The sequence below is a fragment of the Pelophylax lessonae genome, assembly GCF_965119305.1.
Source record: "Pelophylax lessonae genome assembly, chromosome: 7".
Lineage (NCBI taxonomy): Eukaryota > Metazoa > Chordata > Amphibia > Anura > Ranidae > Pelophylax > Pelophylax lessonae.
The window spans coordinates 78,430,246-78,453,864 of record NC_138774.1 but is presented as its reverse complement, the minus strand read 5'-3'; the positions used below and the strand labels follow the sequence as shown (position 1 = coordinate 78,453,864).

At 48.2% G+C, this 23,619-nt stretch overlaps 1 protein-coding gene across 1 annotated transcript in view; it reads left to right on the top strand.

The window, feature by feature from the left end:
• The window catches only part of ECH1 (enoyl-CoA hydratase 1), a 121,747-nt gene that overhangs the window by 11,721 nt on the left and 86,407 nt on the right, over positions 1-23,619 (top strand). The window contains exons 2-3 of the mRNA XM_082263725.1: positions 7,586-7,748; positions 10,580-10,668. Of these exons, the coding sequence (XP_082119851.1) occupies positions 7,586-7,748; positions 10,580-10,668 (252 nt within the window). The remainder of the gene's footprint in view (positions 1-7,585; positions 7,749-10,579; positions 10,669-23,619) is intronic.

Sequence of the window (23,619 nt, the reverse complement as noted above, 5' to 3'; positions counted from 1 at the left end):
CAATCACTAATGCATTGATGCACTTATAGCAGTTTTTATTAATGCACCTATAGCACTTTTAATGCTGAGCGCAGTTATCACCTTTGCTATCAATGTCTAGCTTGTCAGGAGTAGCTGGTTCTCTCTGTGCTGGGGCTTTGTGCCCCAGCCTCTTCTTCTTTTTTGATTTTTTGTTTGAGTTTTTTCTCTCTCTTTACTTAGCTGTTCTTTTTATCAGCATTAGTTAGTTCTTCTGACGAAGAGGATCATGCGGGCTGGGTCTCGGGCTGATCCCCCTGGTCGCAGGTCGTGGGTCAGTGGCTTCCCAGCCTGCCATCGAGCGTTCAGCCAGGTAATGCTCCTGGCGCAGTGAACGACCCATCCCTGTGCAGTGCAGGGATGATTGGTGAGGTGGCTACCTCACTGGACGCTGTGCGGTTTCTTAACCCCAATTTTGTGCGTCTGGTATGCGACTCTCCCTGCCTCATGTGCAGCGGCTTGTTCGCCTGTGCGGGTCCCCCACGCCATTAAGAGGTAAGTGTATCTATGTGGGGACCTGTCTGTCGGGAGGGGTGTCAGTCTGGGACTGTGTAACCTGCCTCTGTTCTCACTGTTTGTCTCCCTATCACTCTGCTGCATGCTGCGGGCTGCAGGGGGGGGGAGCTGTGTGACACTGTCTGTGTCAGCCTGATTCAGTGTGAGAAGCTGTGTGCTGTGGGGCATGTTTTGTGGCATGTTGGGGCACTATACAGCGATCGCTGCGGCGATCTGCCATATATTTTTTTATGTGGATGGTGTTTTTGTGCACTACTGTACTGTAGGAGCGGCGGTTTCGGCGCCAAACGGCGCCATTTTGCCTACACTCGCTCCGGCCGCATGTTCTCCATGCATGCGGCCATTTTCTTGTAGCCTCCCATAGGCTTTAATAGAGCGCCCTGGTTTCATCACTTCCTCTTCTCCTGGGTACACCGATTGAGGCAGCAGCAGCGGCAAGGGTCTCCTCAGGTTTTATCCTTCTGTTCTTGCTATATCCATTGCCTGTGTTCAGTTTATTGTTCCCTGTGGGGGTCTCATTGTGCTTGTGTGTGGTGCGGTGGGCTGCGCTTGTTAAAGGGGCAGTTAACCCTTTATTCTCCGGCATAGCATATTGGGGCAATGGATTCTCAGGAGGGCAAATTTCCTGCCACCGCTGTTTCTCCCCCAGGGGGGGATTTGGCCACTATTGTGGCTGGCCTTGCTGCTCAGGTGCAGATGCTGGTGGCTGCTCATTCCTCTGATTCTGTGGGTGAAGGTGATGGGGCTGTTAGGGCGGGGGTCTCCTTATCAGGGTCCCGCTCCTCCCTGGATCTCGTGGGGTCCGAGGTGGAGGCTGAGGTTGAGGGGGTTGATAATTCTCCCCCTGGCTCGCCTGAAGAGCTTGCAATCATGGATGAATTGATTGCTTCCATAAAACAAACGCTGCGTTTGCAGGATGAAGTGTGTCCCCCCGCTGCCCTGGCGGCTTATGGGACGCAGAGAAAACGCAGGACGCCGCAGGTTTTTCCCTGCAACGATGATTTTCAGGGCGCTGTTAAGGAACAATGGCGCAATTTACGCAAACCTTTTGCTGTACCAAGTAGGTTCAAGCTGCGTTATCCTTTTTCGCCTTCCACTGATGAACGGTGGTGTGTGCCACCCCCGGTGGATCATGCAATTGCGGTTTTTGAACAAATCCACTGCGATTCCACGGATAGAAGACTGGAGTCTCTTGCCCGTCATACTTATTCTGTTACGGGTTCGATGCTTAAGGCTCTGTTTGCCTCTCTTATGGCGGCCCAGGCTGTCGCAAGTTGGACGCAGATGCTTAGGCGCGTCCTAGTGGCCGATTCGGCCTCGCCGGCGACTCTGGATATGGTGGATCAAATCCACCAGGGTGTCATGTATCTGTGTGATGCGGACTTGGACTTAGTCCCGTTGGCTGCCCGTGTACACAGCGTGGCGGTGTTGTCTCGCCGCCTGGTTTGGTTGAAGTGTTGGTCGGTGGACCAATCTTCGCGAAAGACCTTGGCCAATCTGCCTTATGATGGGTCTCGCCTGTTTGGGGAGTCCTTGGATGCGTTGATTAAGGGGTTCACCGGAGGTAAGAGCACTCTCTTGCCCCATTTCCCCAAGGCTAAGGGGGCTTCTGGGAAGAAACATGCAAATTTCGGCCTCCTCAGGGGTCCTTTTGTGCCTTTCGGTTGCACTACAAGGGCAAACCGTTCAAGGGGCAGGGCTCTCAAAAGAAGCCCTGGTCTGGTAAACAGAAGTCCGGTCAGTCCGGATCCGCTGCCCATAACAGTGCGGCCTGAAGGGGCGCCCTCACCCAGTTTTGGGGTGGGGGGACGCTTGCTCGGTTTTCTTCAACCCTGGTTAGCCCGCTTGCGGGACCGGTGGGTTCAGGAGATCTTTCGATCTGGTTACAAGATCGAGTTTCTCTCTCGGCCGGAGAGCAGATTTTTTCCCTCAAAATCTTCAACTGTCTCCAGAGCGTTTACGGGACCTGCACCTAGCGGTGAGAGACCTGAAGGCTCAGGGAGTGGTGGTTCCGGTGCCTCATCGGGACAGATTTCGGGGGTTTTATTCCAATCTGTTCACCGTGCCCAGGAAGGAGGGCAAGGTTCGTCCAATTCTGGACTTGAAGGCTCTAAACCGCTCTGTGCGGGTTCGCAAGTTCCGCATGGAATCCCTGCGGTCGTGGTGGCTGCCCTGGTTCCGGGGGAATTCATGGCCTCCATCGATTTGAAGGATGCGTATCTTCACATCCCGATTTTCGAGGGTCACCAGTGGTACCTTCGGTTCGCCATTGCGGAGGATCACTACCAGTTCGTGGCGTTACCTTTTGGTCTCGCCTCGGCTCCACGGGTTTTCACCAAGGTGCTTGCACCGGTTCTGGCGTTACTGAGGGCCCAGGGCATCTCTGTCCTGGGGTATCTGGACGACATCCTGGTTCGGTCTGCGGCCAGCCAGGGTCTGGAAAAGGACCTGTCTGTCACGATGCAAACTCTACAGGAGTTTGGTTGGACGATCAATTTTCCAAAGTCGACGCTGAGTCCGTCGGTCCGTCTTCCCTACCTGGGGATGATCCTGGACTCGGTCCAGGCGAAGGTCTTCCTGCCGGAAGACAAACTCAGGACTCTTCAGGAGGAAGTCAGGTCCCTCAGGGACGTTCCGCGCTCGTCTCTACGGACGTGCATGCGATGTCTGGGTTTGATGGTCTCGGCTTTCGAGGCGATTCCCTTCGCCCAGTTTCACACGCGGGGTCTCCAATCGGAGATCCTGTCCAAGTGGGACGGGCGACCTCAATCTCTGGATCTTCAAATCTCGTTGGGCCATCGCACCAGAAGGGACCTTCTGTGGTGGCTCCAGTCCCCGATGGTGTCGGGGGGCAAGTCTTTTCGTCCTGTTTCGTGGACGGTGATCACCACGGATGCCAGCTTGTCGGGCTGGGGTGGTGTTCTGGGCGTTCTGTCCGCCCAGGGAACCTGGTCGGAGGGGGAGTCCTCCCTTCCGATCAACATTCTGGAGTTGCGTGCGATAAATCTCTGCCTTCATCATTGGACGGACCGGCTGCAGGGCTGTCCGGTTCGGGTGCAGACGGACAATGCCACGGCGGTGGCCTACATCAACCACCAGGGGGGCACCAGGAGTGCCCGAGCGGCCCGAGAGGTGGCCGACATTCTGTCTTGGGCCGAGACTCATGTCCCGGCGATAACGGCGGTTCACATTCCAGGGGTGGAGAACTGGCAGGCGGACTGTCTGAGTCGCCAGACCCTGGATCAGGGGGAATGGTCTCTCCACCCGGATGTCTTCCAGATGTTGTGCGCAAAGTGGGGTCTTCCAGATGTGGACCTGTTCGCGTCTCGTCTCAACAACAAGGTGAGAAGGTTCGTGGCAAGGACGCGCGACCCTCGGGCAGACGCGTCGGACGCGTTGGTGGCCCCGTGGCATCAGTACAAGCTAATGTATGCGTTTCCACCGATTCAGTTGCTGTCCAGGTTCCTTCGAAGGTTACACTCGGAACGCAGCACGGTGATTCTTGTGGCGCCTGATTGGTCTCGCCGGTCCTGGTACGCAGACCTCGTGAATCTGGCGGTCGACGCCCCGTGGCGTCTACCTCTTCGAGACGATCTCCTGTCTCAAGGGCCGATATGCCATCCTGCTTTACAGTCGCTGGCTTTGACGGCCTGGCTGTTGAGATCGAGGTTCTGAGGGAGAGGGGTCTCTCCCCTGAGGTCGTTCATACCTTGATCAACGCGAGGAAGTCTTCCTCGGGGTAGGTTTACTACCGTACTTGGAAGGCCTATTTTGCCTGGTGTGAATCAAGGGGGTTTTCGCCCTGCACGTACTCGGTTTCTCGAGTATTGTCCTTCCTTCAATCAGGTGTCGATCAGTGTTTGGCGCTGGCTACGATAAAGGGTCAGGTGTCTGCGCTGGCCGTTCTCTTTCAACGTCCCGTGGCTTCCAACTCCTTGGTTGGCACTTTTGTTCAGGGTGTGCGGCATCTGGTTCCTCCTAGGAGGGAACCCCTGCCTCCTTGGGACTTGAATCTCGTTCTATCTGTATTGCAACGTGCTCCTTTTGAACAGATCAGGGAGATCCCGTTGTCTATGTTGTCCAAGAAGGTCGCCTTTTTGGTTGCGATCACTTCGGCTCGCAGAGTGTCGGAGCTGGCGGCTTTGTCCTGCAAGTCTCCGTATCTGGTTATTCATTTGGATAAGGTGGTCTTGCGACCTAATCCTTCCTTTCTTCCGAAGCGAGTTTCGGAATTCCATCTCAATGAGGATATTGTCTTGCCTTCGCTGTGCGCGAAGCCTAAACATCCAAAAGAGGTGAGACTACATTCTTTGGATGTTGTTCGGGCGATTAAGGTTTACCTTAAATCGACTGAGTCTTTTCGAAAGACGGATTCTTTGTTTGTTCTTCCAGAGGGTCCTCGGAAGGGCATGGCGGCGTCGGCCTCTACCATCGCCAAATGGATCCGGCAGACCGTTGAACAGGCATATGTCTTGCAGGGGAAAGTTCCCCCTATGCCTGTGAAGGCGCACTCTACTAGATCTCTGAGTACGTCTTGGGCCTGTCGTCATGGGGCTTCTGTGGCCCAGGTGTGTAAGGCGGCGACCTGGTCGACCGTACACACTTTCACAAAATTCTACAAGGTGGATGTTCAGGCATCGGCAGATGCTTCCTTTGGCCGCAAGGTTCTTAGTGCGGCTGTTCCCTAGGGTCCCCTGTTGGGATCCCTGGCTGTTGGGATAAGTTTTTTTCTTTTTATCCCCTGGTTATTTGTTTTTCCTGGGTTGTTGCTCCTGTTGAGCACGTTTTTTTCCTATTGCCCGGCTGGTTTCCTTCCTTTGGTAAGGTTCCTTTCTTTGATGCGGAGACTGCGTTGCCTTACGGCGCGGATGCGTTTCCCACCCCTCATGTTTGCACTGCTTTGGGACGTCCCCATTGTGACGAATATGAAGAGGCGGCGACTGTCGGAGGACGTAAGAGAAAACGGAATTTTTGTAAAATCTTACCTGTAAAATTCCTTTCTCTGAGTCCTCCGACAGTCGCCGCCCCCGCCCCTCTTTTGGGGTTTTGGTTATATACTCTACTGCTATTCCACTGAAACTGAGATATGGTTGCAGGAAGCAGGAGGGTATTGACTGAGGGGACCACCCCTTGAGGGTGGGATATGTTAAAAGCTTTAATGTTCTGTTGCCTAGCTACTCCTTCGGAGCAAAGTCTAATACCCCATTGTGACGAATATGAAGAGGCGGCGACTGTCAGAGAAAGGAATTTTACAGGTAAGATTTTACAAAAATTCCGTTTTTTTTCATGTAACAGCAATTTCCTAAAAGGAAAGTATGGACTTCGAAAAAAAACAAACATTTAAATTCACCTAGGTGAATGCAGCATCAAGCCAATGCTGCATATGTCCCCTGCAGGCTCTGCAGTGAGAACTGAGCAAACACTGCTGATCGCTCAGTTCTCCCCTCTGCTCTGATCCGAGAGCCAGTCACCGGCTCTCTGCTCACTGGGACGCTGGGCTTTGGAGAGGCTGGCTCAGGTTCTCAGTGGATCACTGGATCGGTGGGACCCAAACATATGGTCAGGATCTTTCCCGAGCCTGGACAGCTGAGTGACGTCAGCTGACAGTGAACTTTAGCCCTCTGTTGGCTGAAAACCAGTTACAGGAGTTCAGAACGAACTGTGCTCTTGTGACTTACAGGGGAAGTACAGCCAAAATAGCTTTGGCTATACTTTTCCTTTAAGCATCCCTAACAATGGTTTATATTGTCAGTGTAAAGTATGTAAGGTGGTCTTTAGAGGATATATTGGGATAGAAATGGTCTCAGGTAGCATAGGATAGTTTTAAAAAAAAAAAAAAAAAAAAAAGACTTCCTGCCTGTTACACTGTTTGGAGGCTGGACTGTGACCAATAGGAGTAAAAAAAATACACCAGTGTAAGAGATCTATGTAAGTGAAAAATGTTCCAGCCAGAGGTCAGATTAGTGAAAAATCCCCCAATGTCAGTTGAATTATTAAATGCCCACATGTCAGTGGGAGGATTTGCGCCCCATTATTGGTGTCAGTGGGAGCAATGAGGTGCCCCATCATTGGTGATCAGTAGGAGCTATGGTGCAGCATCATTGAGGTTCAATGGTCATTGGCATCCAGTGGAAGGGATGTTTCCCATCATTTGTGGTCAGTGGAAGGAATATAGTGCCCCATTCAGTGGTTATTCAGAAGAATATAGTTTCCTATCACTGGTTTACAATGGGAGGAATAGTACATCATCATTGGTGTTCACGGACACTTACCTCTGTGCTGCCTCCATATCCTTGTGATGACAACACAGCTGAGAGTGTGCAGGTGCCATTAGACACTTCACCCAATAGTGCCTGTGGTTGATTGCATTCCAGCATTTAGCGTGTTCCAATACCTGCTGCCCACTCTGCAGTCAGCTGCCTCCAGTTTGCAGTGAGAAAACCCTGCAACCAACAGGTCCTAATCAGTTTGTGAGCTGTAATTTGGGGACTGCTGTTTTATAGGAAGGGCCAGGCTGACAATGAAAGGATTCTTTGCTTCTTTATGAGACCGGGTAAGCTTGCTTTAAAAGGGGTCTTAAACTGACTAGACACATTACAATCTGATTGTTCAATCTCTTTTAGATTTGTCAACAACTATGTAATGTAGTGCGGGTATCTACCTTATTGGATACAAATTAAACAGAGTGCTTATGTAAGCCATCACGCTATGAAGTCCTTGGTAAGGCCCCTTTCACACTTGTGCGACTTGTCCTGCGCCGTCCCATGACAAGTCATACTTCATGATTTCCAATGAGTACCATTTATATCTGTGTGACTTCAAGTAGCAACGACTTCATAGTAGTCCCTACACTACTTTGGTCTGACTTTGATGTGTTTTGAGGTCCCTAGACCTCAAGATTACACAGGCATTGCTTCAAGGCCAGTCAAAATTGCGTGACTTTTAGGTCGCACAAATGTGAAAGGGGCCTAAAGGGGATTGTACAGTCAGATTGTAATGGGAAGGTTTAGTTTTCATTTGATCTAAAAATTCTTCTGTTTTGGATCCTCAGATTTGCACAAGGCGGTTCTGGGACTGCGGAACATGTCGTCCGAGGCGGGACTGGCATCGTATGACTATGAGACGCTGAAAGTCACAACACCGAGGGATCACATCTTCCACGTGGAAATAAACCGTCCTGAGAAAAGAAATGCCATGAACAAAGCTTTCTGGAGGCAAGATAATATACACATCCTTTTCAGCAAGGCCACACTGCAGGCTGTGGCATTTTAAGAGGATTACCATAGCCATGAAATGAAAGGATCATGGACATAAAAGAGCAGGGGACGCTTACAAAAGGATGAGATCTGGTTGCTTGGTAGCACCTCTAGGAAACCAGGATAAGCCTCGTTGCAATACATTGTTTTTAGACTTCGCATTTGCAACCAATAACAACCAGATCAGAAATCCTCTTTTATTTTGCTGTTTGTTGTACAATGATGAAGTTAAAATTTTGGTTGTCAAGAGAGCATTATGCGTATCAATATTGCCTCTTATGTTTAGCTTAAGTTAAAAAGAATAAAAATTGGCACAAGGGACATAACCTTCAGTTAGCATGATGTGTCCCTTGTGCTGATTCTTTGTGTTTTAGGAGAAATTTTCATCTTTTCCAACCCCCCCACTCCCCTCCCCTCATTGACAGAAACAGGTATGCACATCAGTTCTGGTTTACAGTCAAGCCAGAGACAGTTAATTAGCATTTTTGAAAGGAGATCACCAATGGCAGTTGACAAGAGATACGTTTTTAGGGGTCACCTAAAAGCAGAGTAGAAGATAATCAGACAGATTGGGGTAAGGAGTTTCAGAGGATGGGAGAGGCTCTGGATAAATCCTAGAGACACGCATTGGGAGGAGGTGAGAAGGGAGCAAGAGAGCAGGAGGTCTTGGGAGGAGCAAAGGGGTGGGTCGGTTGATATTTTGAGATGAGTCTGGTGTGTTAGCTGGGGGCAGTGGATGGCTTTCTAAGTTGTTAGTATTTTGGATTTTATAATTTGTAAGTCAATTGGAAGCCAGTGGAAGGATTGGCAGAGAGGAATGGCAGACGCTGAGTGGTTGGCAAGGTAATCCAGTTAAGGTTGTAAGGTCAGTATAGGTCAGAAGCCCTTGTATGCATAATTCTAGGTTTGTGACACAATATCAAAGGGTCAGCATGAAAGGCAGCGAACCAGCATTTCCAGGAGGAAGACAGTCGTACACCCCCTTGTTTCTTTAATGTATTTGTTTGTTGTGAAGCAGACTTAACATGGCTGGTTCCCTGCTGAGAGTCAGGTCTGCGGTCGCTTTTAAATTCTGGCAAATGTAGCATCATAGAAAATGGTGTATCTCTGATGAAACCGATTCATAAATAATATATACTGCTCCCAAAAATGAAAGGAACACCTTTTAATCAGAGTATGGCATCAAGTCAATTAAACTCCTGGAATATTGATCTGGTCAGTTAAGTATCAGATGGGGTTGTTAATTAGTTTCAGCTACTTTGGTGTTAATGAAATTCCCAACGAAATTCCCAACAGGTGCACTAGATGGGCAACAATGAGACAACCTCCAAAACAGGTATAGTTTTACAGGTGGCGGCCACTGACATTTTTTTCCCTACTCAACTTTTCTGACTGTTTGTCACTAGTTTTGCATTTGGCTAGGGTCAATGTCACTACTGGCGATTGGCTAGGGTCAATGTCATTAGGTGATACCTGGACCCTATAGAGGTTGCACAGGAAGTCCAACTCCTCCTATATGGCACAGCAATACGTGCCATTGCCAGAAGGATTGCTGTCTCCCAGCACAGTCTCAAGAGCATGGAGAAGATTCCAGGAGACAGGCAGTTACTCTAGGAAAGCTGGACAGGGCCATAGAAGATCCTAAACCCATTAGCAGGACTGGTAACTGCTCCTTTGTGCAAGGAGGACAGGATGAGCACTGCTAGAGCTCTCTAAAATGACCTCCAGCAGGCCACTGGTGTGAATGTCTCTAACCAAACAATCAGAAACAGACTTCTTGAGGGTGGCCTGAGGGCCCGATGTCCTCTAGTGGGCCCTGTACTCACTGCCTGGCACCGCGGAGCTTGATTGGCATTTGCTAATCAAACACCAGAATTGGCAGGTCCACCACTGGAGCCCTGTACTTTTCACAGATGAGAGCAGGAGAGCACATGTGACAGACGTGAAAGAGTCTGGAGAAGCTGTGGAGAATGTTATGCTGCCTGTAACAACATTCAGCATGACCGGTTTGGTGGTGGGTCATTGATGGTCTGGGGATGCATATCCATGAAGGAACACACAGACCTCTACAGGCTACACAATGGCAACCTGACTGCTATTAGGTATCAGGATGAAATCCTTGGACCCATTGTAAGACCCTATGCTGGTGCAGTGAGTTCTGGGTTCCTCCTGGTTCACAACAATGCCTGGCCTAATGTGGCGAGAGTATGCAGCCAGTTCCTGGAGGATGAAGGAATTGATACCATTGAATGGCCCCCACGCTGACCTGACCTAAATATAATAGAACACCTCTGGGACAATTGTTTCGGTCCATCCGACGCCACCAGATTGCACCTTAGTCTATTCAGGAGCTCAGTGATGCCTTGGTCCAGATCTGGGAGGAAATACCCCAGGACACCATTTGTTCTCTCATTAGGAACATGCCTGGACGTTGTCAGGCATGCATATAAGCACGTGGAGCCATACAAACTACTGAGTACCATTTTTAATTGCCTCAATGAAATGTCAGAAAAATTGACTAGCCTGATGCATGATTTTTTCACTTAGATTTTCGGGGTGTCTTTGAAATCAGCCCTCTATAGGTTGATAATTTTTATTTCCATCAAATGAGGTGGCATCCTTTAGTTCCTAACACATTACCTAGTCCGCATCAGTATAAATATCCAGCATGATATTTTCCCCATTGTGATCTGATGTGTTTTCAAAGTGTTCCCTTACATTTTTTTAAGCAGTGTATTTCTGGAATACCAGATTATCTCTAAGGGATGTGTTTTTCTTTCTTTTCACAGGGAGATGGTCCTCTGCTTCCGTGCCTTATCAGACGACACTAACTGTAGAGCAGTTGTAATTTCTGGTGCTGGTAAAATGTTCACGTCAGGTAAGTCAATCATCTATATAACACTAAGGGCTCTTTCACACAGGCGGACCGTTCAGATCCGCATGTCTGTTTTTTTTGGCGGATCTTAATGGTCCCCCCATGCATCCCTATGGGGCATTGGATGTCAGCGGAGACATGATCCGCTGACATCCGATCCGTCAAATCTGGACGGATGGAAACCCTATTTCTCTTACGTCCTCCGACAGTCGCCGCCGCCTCTAAGTCATCACTGTTGGGTATTGACTTCCGCTCCGCAGGAGTGGCTAGGCATAAATACTTAGTCAAAAGAACAAAGGCGTTTGCATATACACACCCATGGGGGCTGTCCCATCTGGTCAATACCCCCCTTGCATGGTCACTCCCAACTTAGTTTCTTTCTGCCTAGCATCAGGAGCGGTTAGGATTCCCTGTGCTGGGGCACTGTCTCAGCCTGACTGATCTTTTATTTGATTTTCTTTGAAAATGTCAGTTTTTTCTTACTTTACTAGCTGTTTATTTTGTCAGCTTTTAGTTAGTCGTTTCTTCTGATGAAGATGGATCATGCGGTGCTGGGATTCGGACTGACCGCCCTGGTTCTCCAGGGCAGAAGGGTCAGATGGACCCCCCAGCCCGCCATCGAGCGTTCAGCTTATGGTTCGCCCTGGCATTATGAACGACCCATCCCTGCTCGCTGCAGGGATGCAGCCGTGAGGTGGCTACCTCACAGGACACATCTGCGATGCTGCAGTGTAAGGTCCCTGGCTAACGGCACTCCCTGTCAGATGAGGACAGAGGCTTTCCGTTCTGAGAGGCTTCCCACGCCATCTGGTACAGGTAAGTACTTCTGTGTGGGACCTCTGTGTGGGGTGGCAGTCCTGTGTTGCTGTGTGTCCCCCATGTCTGTGCCTGTGTGACTCCCTATGCGGTCCCTGCGGGGATTGCTTGTACATGCGCTGCGGTGCTGTATGTTTTTTGGGGGTCCCATTCCCTGTGTCACTTCGGTGCTTGTTTGGGGCGCAGACTGTGTGTGGCGGCCGCAGCGGAGTGAAAACCGCGCGGTCCGCCATTTTAAGTGTGGGCAGGCATGTTGCTTCATTATGGGCAATACTACATGCTGTTTTGGCGCCATCCGCCGCCATTTTGCGGTAGCAGAAAAATCGTTCCGGCCGCATGTTCGGCGGCCATTTTACTGAAGTCTCCCATTCAGTCCTATGGGGCAGCCATTTTCCCTGAGTCATGCAGCCTTTAGTTCAGCCTCCTCTAACAGCACTTCCTTTTCCTCTTGAAGCAGGACACCAGTAGTAACACTCTGCAGATTATCTCTCTCCATTACTCTCTGTATTGTCACTTTTGGCTCAGTTTCTTCTTCTCCTGTTTGGGGGTCTTTGTCACTGTAGCTGTAGCGGTGGGCTGCGCACTCCGCAGTGCTCTTAAAGGGGCAGTACAATTTTTATTGCACTATTGTTTTTTGTCTGGAGCAATGGATTCTCAGGACAGCAAATTACCCCCAGCTCTGGTGGGGGACCCCTGTTCTCCTGTGACCCCTCTGAGTCCTGATTTGGCCGCTGTAGTGGCGACCTTAGTGTCCAATATGGAAATGCTGAAATGGCTGAACGTGCTGTTAGAAAAAGGGCCAGATTGTCTCTTTCTTCTGATTCAGATGGTGATATGGCTGCTGCAGCGAGCGTGCCCTTTTCAGGGTCCCGCTCATCCTTGGACCCGCTGGGGTCTGAGGGGGAGGTTGAGGTGGAGGGGGTTGATACCTCCTCCCGGGGTCGCCTGAAGAGCGCACGACCATGGATGGATTGATTCTGTAAAGGAAACGCTGCATTTGGAGGATGAGCCCATTCCTCCGGGCATTGTGTCATCTTTTGAGACACATAGGACTCGCAAGTCGGCACAGGTTTTTCCCTGTCCCGCTGAGTTTCATTACACTGTTAATGAAATGTGGCGCACTTTAAAACGTCCATTCCTGGTACCTAGTCGGTTCAAATTGCTCTATCCTTTTGCGCCGGCTACGGAATCACGATGGTGTGTGCCTCCGCAGGTAGATCACACTGTGGCAGTCCTTAACAAGGCTACCTTGGTTCCTTCAGAGGATACCCCGCGGTTGGAGTCTCTAGCACGCCATTCCCATACGGTGGCGGGCTCGCTGCTCAAACCCATTTTCGCGTCCGTTCTAGTGGCTCAGGCGGTGGCTGATTGGACTACGGTGCTTAGGAGCAACCTCGTGTCGGATGCTGTTCCACCTGCCCGGCTGGATATGGTGGATCAAATTCACAGAGGAATCATGTATTTGTGTGATGCGGCCTTGAATGAGGCCCCTTTGGTAGCACTCCTGTCTAGTGTCGCGGTACTTAACCGTCGACTGATTTGGCTGAAGAGCTGGTCGACTGACCAGTCCTTGAGGAAAACAGTTGCTGATTTTCCCTATGCTGGTTCTCGCCTGTTTGGCGAGGCATTGGATACCCTGGTAAAAGGCGTCACAGGGGGCAAGAGCACTATGCTGCCCCAGAACCCGAAGAACAAGTCCTTTCGGGGCAAGCGGGATTCTACATCTCGACCCATTCAGGGGTCCTTTCGTGCCTTTCGGAACCAACCCAAGGGCAAGCCCTTCAAGGGCCAGGGTAGTCAGAAGACGCCCTGGGCGGGCAAGTCGAAGCCAGGCAATGCCAGCTCGGCGGGTCACTCCGCCTCCGCCTGAAGGGGCGCTCTCACCCAATTCTGGGGTGGGGGGACCTTTTGCGCGGTTTCCTCCAACCTTGGCTACTCTGGATTTTGGACAAGTGGGTTCAGGAAATCGTTCGATCAGGTTACAAGATCGAATTCCTCTCCCGGCCGGGGAACAGGTTTTTTGCCTCAAATCTTCATTTGCCTCCTGGGCCTCTGCAGGATCTGCAACAAGAGGTGCGAGACCTTCTTGCTCAAGGGGTGATTGTCCCGGTGCCTCATCGGGACAGGTTTTGAGGTTTTTATTCAAACCTATTCACTGTGCCCAGGAAGGAGGGCACAGTACGTCCAATTCTGGACCTGAAAGCACTGAACCGCTTCGTGCGAGTTCGAAAGTTTCGAATGGAGTCTCTCCGTTCGGTGGTGGCCTCTCTGAGTCCAGGAGAATTCCTGGCTTCGATAGATCTGAAGGATGCGTATCTGCACATCCCCATTTTTGAAGGTCACCAGAGGTACCTTCGGTTTGCTATCGCGGAGGACCACTATCAGTTTGTGGCGTTACCTTTCGGTCTCGCTTCGGCTCCAAGGGTTTTTACCAAAGTGCTGGCGCCGGTTCTGGGCCTGTTGAGAGCACAGGGCATTGCGGTCTTGGGGTACCTGGACGATCTCCTTCTGAGATCGATTGTCAGCCAAGACCTTCTGCGCGATTGGTCCACCATGGTACAGACGCTTCAGGAGTTCGGATGGACCATCAACGTTCAGAAATCGACGTTTTCACCATCGGTTCGTCTTCCCTATCTGGGGATGATTCTGGACTCTGCTCAGACAAAGGTGTTCTTGCCGGAAGAAAAGCTCTGGACCTTTCAGGACGAGATCAGGTCCCTCAGGGACATTCCGTCCTTGTCACTCAGGACTTGTATGCGAGGCCTGGGGTTGTTGGTTTCGGCCTTCGAGGCGATACCCTTTGCCCAGTTTCACACGCGGGCTCTCCAGGCGGAGATCCTGGCCAGGTGGGACAAACTCCTTCAGTCTCTGGATCTGAGTGTCTCCTTGAGTCGCCAGACCAGATTGGCTCTTCTGTGGTGGCTCCAGTCTCCGACAGTGTCGGAGGGCAAGTCATTCCGTCCATTACTGTGGACGGTGGTTACCACGGATGCCAGCCTTTCGGGCTTGGGTGGCGTTCTGGGCAACCTGTCTGCCCAGGGCCTTTGGTCGGAGGAGGAGTCTTCTCTCCCGATAAATGTGCTGGAATTGAGAGCGATAAAACTCGGTCTCTTCCAGTGGTCGGACCGACTTTGGGGCCGTCCTGTCCGGGTACAGACGGACAATGCTACCACGGTGGCTTACATCAACCACCAAGGGGGCACCAGGAGTGCCGGGCGGCCCGGGAGGTGACAGACATTCTGTCTTGGGCCGAGACTCATGTCCCAGGGATTTCAGCAGTTCACATTCTAGGTGTGGAGAACTGGCAGGCCGACTATCTGAGCCGCCTGTCCCTGGACCAGGGGGAATGGTCCCTGCACCCGGAGGTCTTCCAGAAGCTGTGTGCGAGTGGGGATCCCCGGACGTGGATCTGTTTGCATCCCGGTTAAAACGAAAGGTGGAAAGTTTCATGGCAAGAACGCGCGATCCTCTGGCGGACGCCTCGGATGCGTTGGTGGCCCCTTGGCATCAGTATCGTCTGATGTATGCCTTTCCCCCCGATCCAGTTGCTGTCCAGGTTCCTCCGCACGCTAGCCTCGGAACCGCACCTGGTGATTCTGGTGGCGCTGGACTGGCCCCGCCGGTCCTGGTACGCCGACATTGTTCGTCTGGCAGTGGCGGCTGCCAATGCGGGAAGATCTCCTGTCTCAGGGTCCGATCTTCCATCCTGCTTTACAGTCGCTGGCTTTAACGGCCTGGCTGTTGAGACCCAGGTCCTGGAGGACAGGGGTCTATCCCCTGAGGTCATCCCTACCCTTGTCAAGGCTAGGAAGACCTCCTCTGGTAATATCTATTACCGTACATGGAAGGCCTATTTCGCCTGGTGTGAGTCCAGGGGGTTCTCCCCTCGCTCGTACTCGGTGTCGAGAGTGTTGACTTTCCTCCAGTCTGGGGTGGACCAGCGCCTGGCGCTGGCCACGATCAAAGGCCAGGTGTCCGCACTGGCTGTTCTTTTTCAACGCCCTGTGGCGTCTCATTCCCTGGTTCGCACCTTCATTCAAGGTGTGCGACATTTGGCTCCTCCCAGAAAGGAGCCCCTACCTCCATGGGACTTGAACTTTGTTCTGTCCGTGTTACAGGGTGCTCCGTTTGAAAACATACGGAAAATATCGTTGCCTCTGCGGTCCAAGAAGGTTGCCTTTTTGGTGGCGATCACTTCGGCTCGCAGGGTGTCGGAACTGGCGGCGTTATCTTGCCGTTCTTCGTACTTAGTGAGTCACAAGGATAAGATGGTTTTGCGTCCGCAACCCTCCTTCCTTCCTAAGGTGATTTCTGAGTTCCACCTTAATGAGGATATTGTCCTGTCTTCACTTTGTACGAAGCCTAAGAATCCGAAGGAGATGGCTCTGCATTCTCTGGATGTGGTCAGGGCGATCAGGGATTACCTGTCGTCCACGGAATCCTTTCGGAAGACGGATTCCCTCTTTGTCCTCCCTGAGGGATCTCGGAAGGGCATGGCTGCGTCTGCAGCGACTATTGCCAAATGGATCAGACAGACCATTGAACAAGCTTATGCTTTGAAGGAACGGGTTCCACCCTTCCCTGTTAAAGCGCACTCTACCAGATCTGGGAGTGTGTCTTGGGCCTATTGGCATCGGGCCTCGGTGGCCCAGGTGTGCAAAGCTGCGACTTGGTCGTCGGTGCACACTTTTTCCAAATTCTGCAAAGTAGATGTTCTGGCATCAGCTGATGCCTCCTTTGGCCGCAAGGTTCTCAGTGCGGCAGTGCCATGAAGGACCCTTGATTTTTTTTCTATGGGTCCCTGGCTGTTGGTGTTTGCTTTCCTGGGCTGTTGCTCCTGTTGAGCAGTATTTTTTTCTGTTGCCCAGCAGGATCTCTTACTGTACATGTAAGATTCCTTTCTCTGATGTGGGTACTGCGTTGCCTTTTCTACGGTTGCGTCTCCCACCCCTCATGTCTATACTGCTTTGGGACATCCCAACGGTGATGACTTAGAGGCGGCGGCGACTGTCAGAGGACGTAAGAGAAAACTGAATTTTTGTAAAATCTTACCTGTAAAATTCCTTTCTCTGAGTCCTCCGACAGTCGCCGCCCCCGCCCCTCTTTTGGGGTTGTGTTTCTATTACCTACTGCTATGCTACCAAACTGAGTTGGGAGTGACCATGCAGGGTATTGACCAGATGGGACAGCCCCCATGGGTGTGTATATGCAAACGCCTTTGTTCTTTTGACTAAGTCTTTATGCCTAGCCATTCCTGCGGAGCGGAAGTCAATACCCAGCAGTGATGACTTAGAGGTGGCGGCGACTGTCGGAGGACTCAGAGAAAGGGATTTTACAAAAATTCAATTTTTCTATCTGTCCAGCGGATCGGATGAGAACGGACAGACGGTCCGTTCCCATCCGATTCCCCCATAGAGATGTATGGGGAACTGACAGCTGTCATCCTCCTGCTCAGCGGGGGATCGGTAGATCGATCCCCCGCTGAGATAAACGGAGTCCGTCCGACGGGCTGTGTGAAAGGGGCCTTTAGGGGTTGATTTACTCAAACTGAAGAGTGCAAAATCTGGTGCAGCTGTGCACGATAGCCAATTGGCTTCTAAATTTAGCTGGTTCAATTAGGCTTTGAAAAAAAAAAAAAAAAACCTGGAAGCAGATTGGTTTCTATGCAGAACTGCACCATCATTTGCACTCTCCAGTTTTGATAAATTGACCCCCTTCTGTCTCTCTCTTTCCTAAACCACAAGACACTGTAGGTTATCTGGAAGAGGTAAGTAAGGCTCCTGGATTTTGTGGAAAAAATGATCGCAGGCAGTAGGTGGTTAAGTTAAAAACAGAACAAGCCATGGACAAACTACTTGCATCTAAAAAAAACCTGCTTAAAAATACTCTCCTTGTCTCCAAACCATGCAGGCACTGAACAGCCTTTCAATCTGGAATTTTACATGTAGAGTGAACTGCATTACCATTTCTCTGTCTGAGTGACCTGCTAACCCTACTCATTCCTCCTCCCTTCTGTGATGCTGCAAGCTTCTCATCTCAGCTTTCTTATAATGTCCTTCATTCTCCCTAATGGGCCGTGGGAAGTGAATGTTACAAAACATTCTGGAGTTGATTTACTAAAAGTGGAGAGTCCAAAATCTAGTGCAGCTGTGCATAGAAACCAATCAGCGTCTAGGTTTTTTTTTTTTTTTTTTTTTTTTTTTTGTAAAGCTTAATTGAACAAGCTAAAGTTAGAAGTTGATTGGCTACCATGCACAGCTGCACCGGATTTTTCACTCTCCAGTTTTAGTAAATCAACCCCATATGTTTTTACTAGCAGTGTGTTTTCTTACAATGGGCCAATATGCAAGTTCCCTGCCAAATGCTGCAGGTCATATCTCCACAGGAGGTGCTTTGCTTAGGGAGTAGAGTAAGGCCCCTTTCACACTTGTGCGACCTAAAACTTGCGTGATTTTGCCACAATTTTACCACATTTCTTTTGCCGAGATTTTGACTGGACTTGAAGCAATGCCTAGGTCTATGGACCTCAAAACGCATCAAAGTCGGACCAAAGTAGTGCAGGGATTACTTTGAAGTCATTGCAACTTGAAGTCCCACAGATATGAACGGTACTCATTGGAAATCATGGAGTACGACTTGTCATGCGACTTTGCAGCCCCAAACCAAAGGACAAGTCGCACAAATGTGAAAGGGGCCTAAAAGTATAGGCACAAAATCTGGGGAGAGTGGGTTCTAAGTTACATCTGTTACCTACCTTTGGCTCTCAGAAGAATCCAAGATAGAGGCAGTCATGGCACTATAACATCTGTGTGCAGATTCCCAAGAGGAACATATTTTTGAAAAGTGCATTTATATTTTCAGGGTATCTATTACAGTGAGAATAAATGTAATACAGGTATTACCAACAGCACATGTCTCAAAAAAATAATAAAATATCTGTGGTGGATAGTGTATTGGATCAAGACAATTGATACCAATATGTGCTACAAAAAGAACTGTTGCTCATATAAATCGTGCTTGATAGCCTCTCAGCTACCTGTCCCTATTAGCTAAAGTGCATATACCGTTGCAACATACATATAAAGTGCTTTAACAGTGCATATAATAAGTGCAATCACTGTGCAACCAATACCAAAATTATCATGTGATATTATTAACAGCAATATTAGAAAAAAATACAAATATTTTAGAAAAGAATGTTGTTGGTTTTTATAATTGTCTGTAGAAAATGGACATATATGAAGTTTAAACTTCTTAGTTTCCTTGAAGCTTATAGAAAAAAATGGTGATAAGTGTCCAAAAAGTCAAAACAATAAATGCAGTGATAGTGTCTAGTAAGAAACGGTCAGATGAGAATTTGCAATAGTGCAGTGATGGTGTCAACCCTCCGTGCTAGTGTAAAATAGTGTAGGCAATTCAAACTCACCAGAAGGTGTTGACCCCCAATACCTCACGGCAAGTGGGTCAGTAGAGCTTAGTAATAGTTGTCCAGCGGGGTCCCATCCGTCCGCGTCCGGGTGGTCCTGGGTTGCTCCTAGCAGTAGGTGTAATGGGGCAGAAAAATCGCACTCCTCATGGTGTAGTATAAATTAAAAGTTGTATTTATTAAAAAATTGCTTTCAACAATAGCTTTTATGGCATTGACAAAGTAGACAGCCACTGGAGGGGCACCAATATGAGAGTGGCTGTTTCAAAAAAGGAATCAGGTTGGATTTATGAATTGGGCACCTTCATCTGCAGGGTATGAATATTGATTTTGATATTAACTGCTTTATTTCAAATTATTGAACATTCTGTATTTCCATTTGTTGACTTTGATACTAACTGCCTTATTTCAATTATTGAACATTCTGTATTTCCAATTGTCTAAACGCAGGTTGCAGCATGTCTCTGTAGCACTAAATAACTTTAATTTTAGCCTTTGAGTACAAAACAAACAATGATTAACACCAGGTAGCAGATCACCACACACTGCCACGGTTGGTTTCCACTTAGACAAACTGACAACAATATCCCCTCCAATATAATGATAGCCAAGTAGTATCCTACAGAAGCTTGATGTTTTTCCAGCAAGACCTAAGTATAGGCCTAGTGTTTCCAAGTTATAGAGAACAAATTTAGAATAACTCCAGCTCTAGTGCATATACAGGAACCTGGACAAGGCCCTGGCACACTGGTGCACTATTTTCACCATTAATGATCTAAAATCATCCCATAAGAGTTTCATAAATAATGCACTTATCACATAAGAAAGACATGCAAAGGTCACTAGCATCCATAAATATTTAGTAACTAACATTAGCTCCAATATTGACTATACTACCCTAGTTGAAATACAATCGGACAAAGTTCCAGTACAAATACACTCACTCCAATGAAAAGTGGGAAGGACACCAGCCTTCAATAATATTTTTAGTAATAAATAATATCCTCTGCACAATAATTTCTATATAACCCCATCCCAGTCACACCATACAATGGGCATACCCACAGAAGCACAATAATTCTATTTCATTTTCCCAGTAGTTTTACACACAAATATAAGTTTTCACTATCCCCAGTTGTGACAATTGGACACATCCACAACCAGGAGCAGTGATAATTCGCATGCATTTCTAGCCAAGAACAGCGGCTCACACAGCTGTGTATCATGGCACTATAAAATGACATCAGCGGTCCATACTGGCATACAATTCAAGCAGGCAGACATCCGCAATAATCAATTGTAGCTGCTGGACAGAGTACAAAAAAATCCCCTGTAGCCCCGCAAGCAAAACACAAAAAAAAAAACCCCAAAAAAAAACCCATAATACAGGAAAACTACACAGTTAGGGTTTGTTTACATTCCAGACTTCAATCACCATATTATTCCCTCCCCCGATAGTGTAAAATGGGAGACAGGAGGCGGGTACATCCTGATTGGAGTATGTTTGTGAATGTGGGAAGGCGGGAGGAGTTTTCTATATACTATAAATACCTGCATTGAGGAGATGTGCGCCCAGCTTCCGAAGACGTCACACATTGATGACAAAACGCGTCAAGTTGAGACGCACGTAGCCTCATTCCCAGTGGTACTTGGAACACAAGCCGCACACTAACCAGGAAGCTCCACGTTATAGGCGAGCAGACTGTTTGGCGTCCACAGCCGGCTTTCCTAACAGTGCTCTGAGCGATTCCCACCTATATGCTTTTTAATAGCTTGTACCACCAACATTTTTTAACCATTTGTTTTAATACATTTGCCTGTTTGTTGAAAGTCATTTTTTAATAATACAACTTTTAATTTAAACTACACCATGAGGAGTGCGATTTTTTTCTGCCCCATTACACCTACTGCTAGGAGCAACCCAGGACCACCCGAATGCGGACGGATGGGACCCCGCTGGACATCTATTACTAAGCTCTACTGACCCACTTGCCGTAAGGTATTGGGGGTCAACACCTTCTGGTGAGTTTGAATTGCCTACACTATTTTGCACTAGCACGGAGGGTGACACCATCACTGCACTATTGGAAATTCTCATCTGATGGTTTCTTATTGGACACTATCACTGCATTTATTGTTTGGACTTTTTGGACACTTCTCACCATTTTTCACAATTTTTTTTTAAAACTTTAAGGAAACTAAGAAGTTTAAACTTCATATATGTCCATTTTCTACAGACAATTATAAAAATCAACAACATTCTTTTTATTTTTTTTCTAATATTGCTGTTAATAATATCACATTATAATTTTGGTATTGGTTGCACAGTGATTGCACTTATTTTATGCACTGTTTAAGCACTTTATATGTATGTATGTTGTATGTTGCAACGGTATATGCACTTTAGCTAATAGGGACAGGTAGCTGAGAGGCTATCAAGCACGATTTATATCAGCAACAGTTCTTTTTGTAACACATATTGGTATCAATTGTCTTGATCCAATACACTATCCACCACAGATATTTTATTATTTTGTTTGAGACATGCGCTGTTGGTAATACCTCTATTACATTTATTCTCACTGTACACCCCTGTGGGTTGTCTACAGCAGCAGTCTTTGGTTTACACATACGTAGTTTTGCACACACTTTTTCTACTTTTCTTGGCGCGAGTGTTATTTCACTATATCTATTACAGTTATTGCTATTATGGAAGCAACTGATATTTTTATGATTTACCTTGTCCACTGTGTTGTCCTCAAAAAAACATACTTGCACATTCATCTGCTGCTCAGTTGCCACATGCTGGGTCTTTCTCCGCCATCTTTTTCTTCTTGCGTCATCAGGGGTCTGGCTGTCTCTTCCTGGTTCTTGCAGCTGGCCTCCTGATAATGTAGCATAGTGCATGTACTGTGTGGTGGAGATTGCCCTGCGCATACACAGGGTGGTGGAGATTGCTGTACTGGGATGCATAATGTGAAAAATATTGTTCCTGTTATTACTGGATCTATCTATAAATGTTGTTGTGTGTGTTGTTTTTTTTTTTTTTTTCTTTTTTTTTTTTCACAAGATTCACAAATCTTTCACCAAGATTCACTTTTTTTTTTTTTTATTCTATTGGAAAAAAATGTGTGAATTCTGGGTGAAAGTTGTATAACTCTTGTGTAAAAACATATATAAATCAACCTCTAATTTTGTATTATAAAAACCATTAGGTTATTTGTTTTGGTATTGTCTGTATACAGTGGGTACGGAAAGTATCCAGACCCCCTTAAATTTTTCACTCTTTGTTACATTGCAGCCATTTGCTAAAATCATTTAAGTTCATTCTTTTTCCTCATGAATGTACACATAGCACCCCATACTGACAGAAAAACACAGAATTGTTGACATTGTTGCAGATTTATTAAAAAAGAAAAACTGAAATATCACATGGTCCTAAGTATTCAGACCCTTTGCTCAGTATTTAGTAGAAGCCCCCTTTTGATCTAATACAGCCAGGAGTCTTTTTGGGAAAGATGCAACAAGTCTTTCACACCTGGATTTGGGGATCCTCTGCCATTCCTCCTTGCAGATCCTCTCCAGTTCTGTCAGGTTGGATGGTAAACGTTGGTGGACAGACATTTTTAGGTCTCTCCAGCGATGCTCAATTGGGTTTAAGTCAGGGCTCTGGCTGGGCCATTCAAGAACAGTCACTGAGTTGTTGGGAAGCCACTCCTTCGTTATTTTAGCTGTGTGCTTAGGGTCATTGTCTTGTTGGAAGGTAAACCTTCGGCCCAGTCTGAGGTCCAGAGCACTCTGGAGAAGGTTTTTGTCCAGGATATCCCTGTACTTGGCCGCATTCATCTTTCCCTCGATTGCAACCAGTCGTCCTGTCCCTGCAGCTGAAAAACACCCCACAGCATGATGCTGCCACCACCATGCTTCACTGTTGGGACTGTATTGGACAGGTGATGAGCAGTGCCTGGTTTTCTCCACACATACCGCTTAGAATTAAGGCCAAAAAGTTCTATTTTGGTCTCATCAGACCAGAGAATCTTATTTCTCACCATCTTGGAGTCCTTCAGGTGTTTTTTAGCAAACTCCATGCGGGCTTTCATGTGTCTTACACTGAGGAGAGGCTTCCATCGGGCCACTCTGCCATAAAGCCCCAACTGGTGGAGGGCTGCAGTGATGGTTGACTTTCTACAACTTTCTCCCATCTCCTGACTGCATCTCTGGAGCTCAGCCACAGTGATCTTTGGGTTCTTCTTTACCTCTCTCACCAAGGCTCTTCTCCCCCGATAGCTCAGTTTGGCCGGACGGCCAGCTCTAGGAAGGGTTCTGGTCGTCCCAAATGTCTTCCATTTGAGGATTATGGAGGCCACTGTGCTCTTAGGAACCTTAAGTGCAGCAGAAATCTTTTTGTAACCTTGGCCAGATCTGTGCCTTGCCACAATTCTGTCTCTGAGCTCTTCAGGCAGTTCCTTTTGACCTCATGATTCGCATTTGCTCTGACATGCATTGTGATCTGGAAGGTCTTATATAGACAGGTGTATGGCTTTCCTAATCAAGTCCAATCAGTATAATCAAACACAGCTGGACTCAAATGAAGGTGTAGCAGACATCTCAAGTCTCCCGCAAGTCGCGGAGGAGACTCCCGCTTTCCGCCCTGAGCTCACGGACGCCCGCGAGCTCAGGGCAATATCCCGGCTGTGTGTGTGAGTCACAGT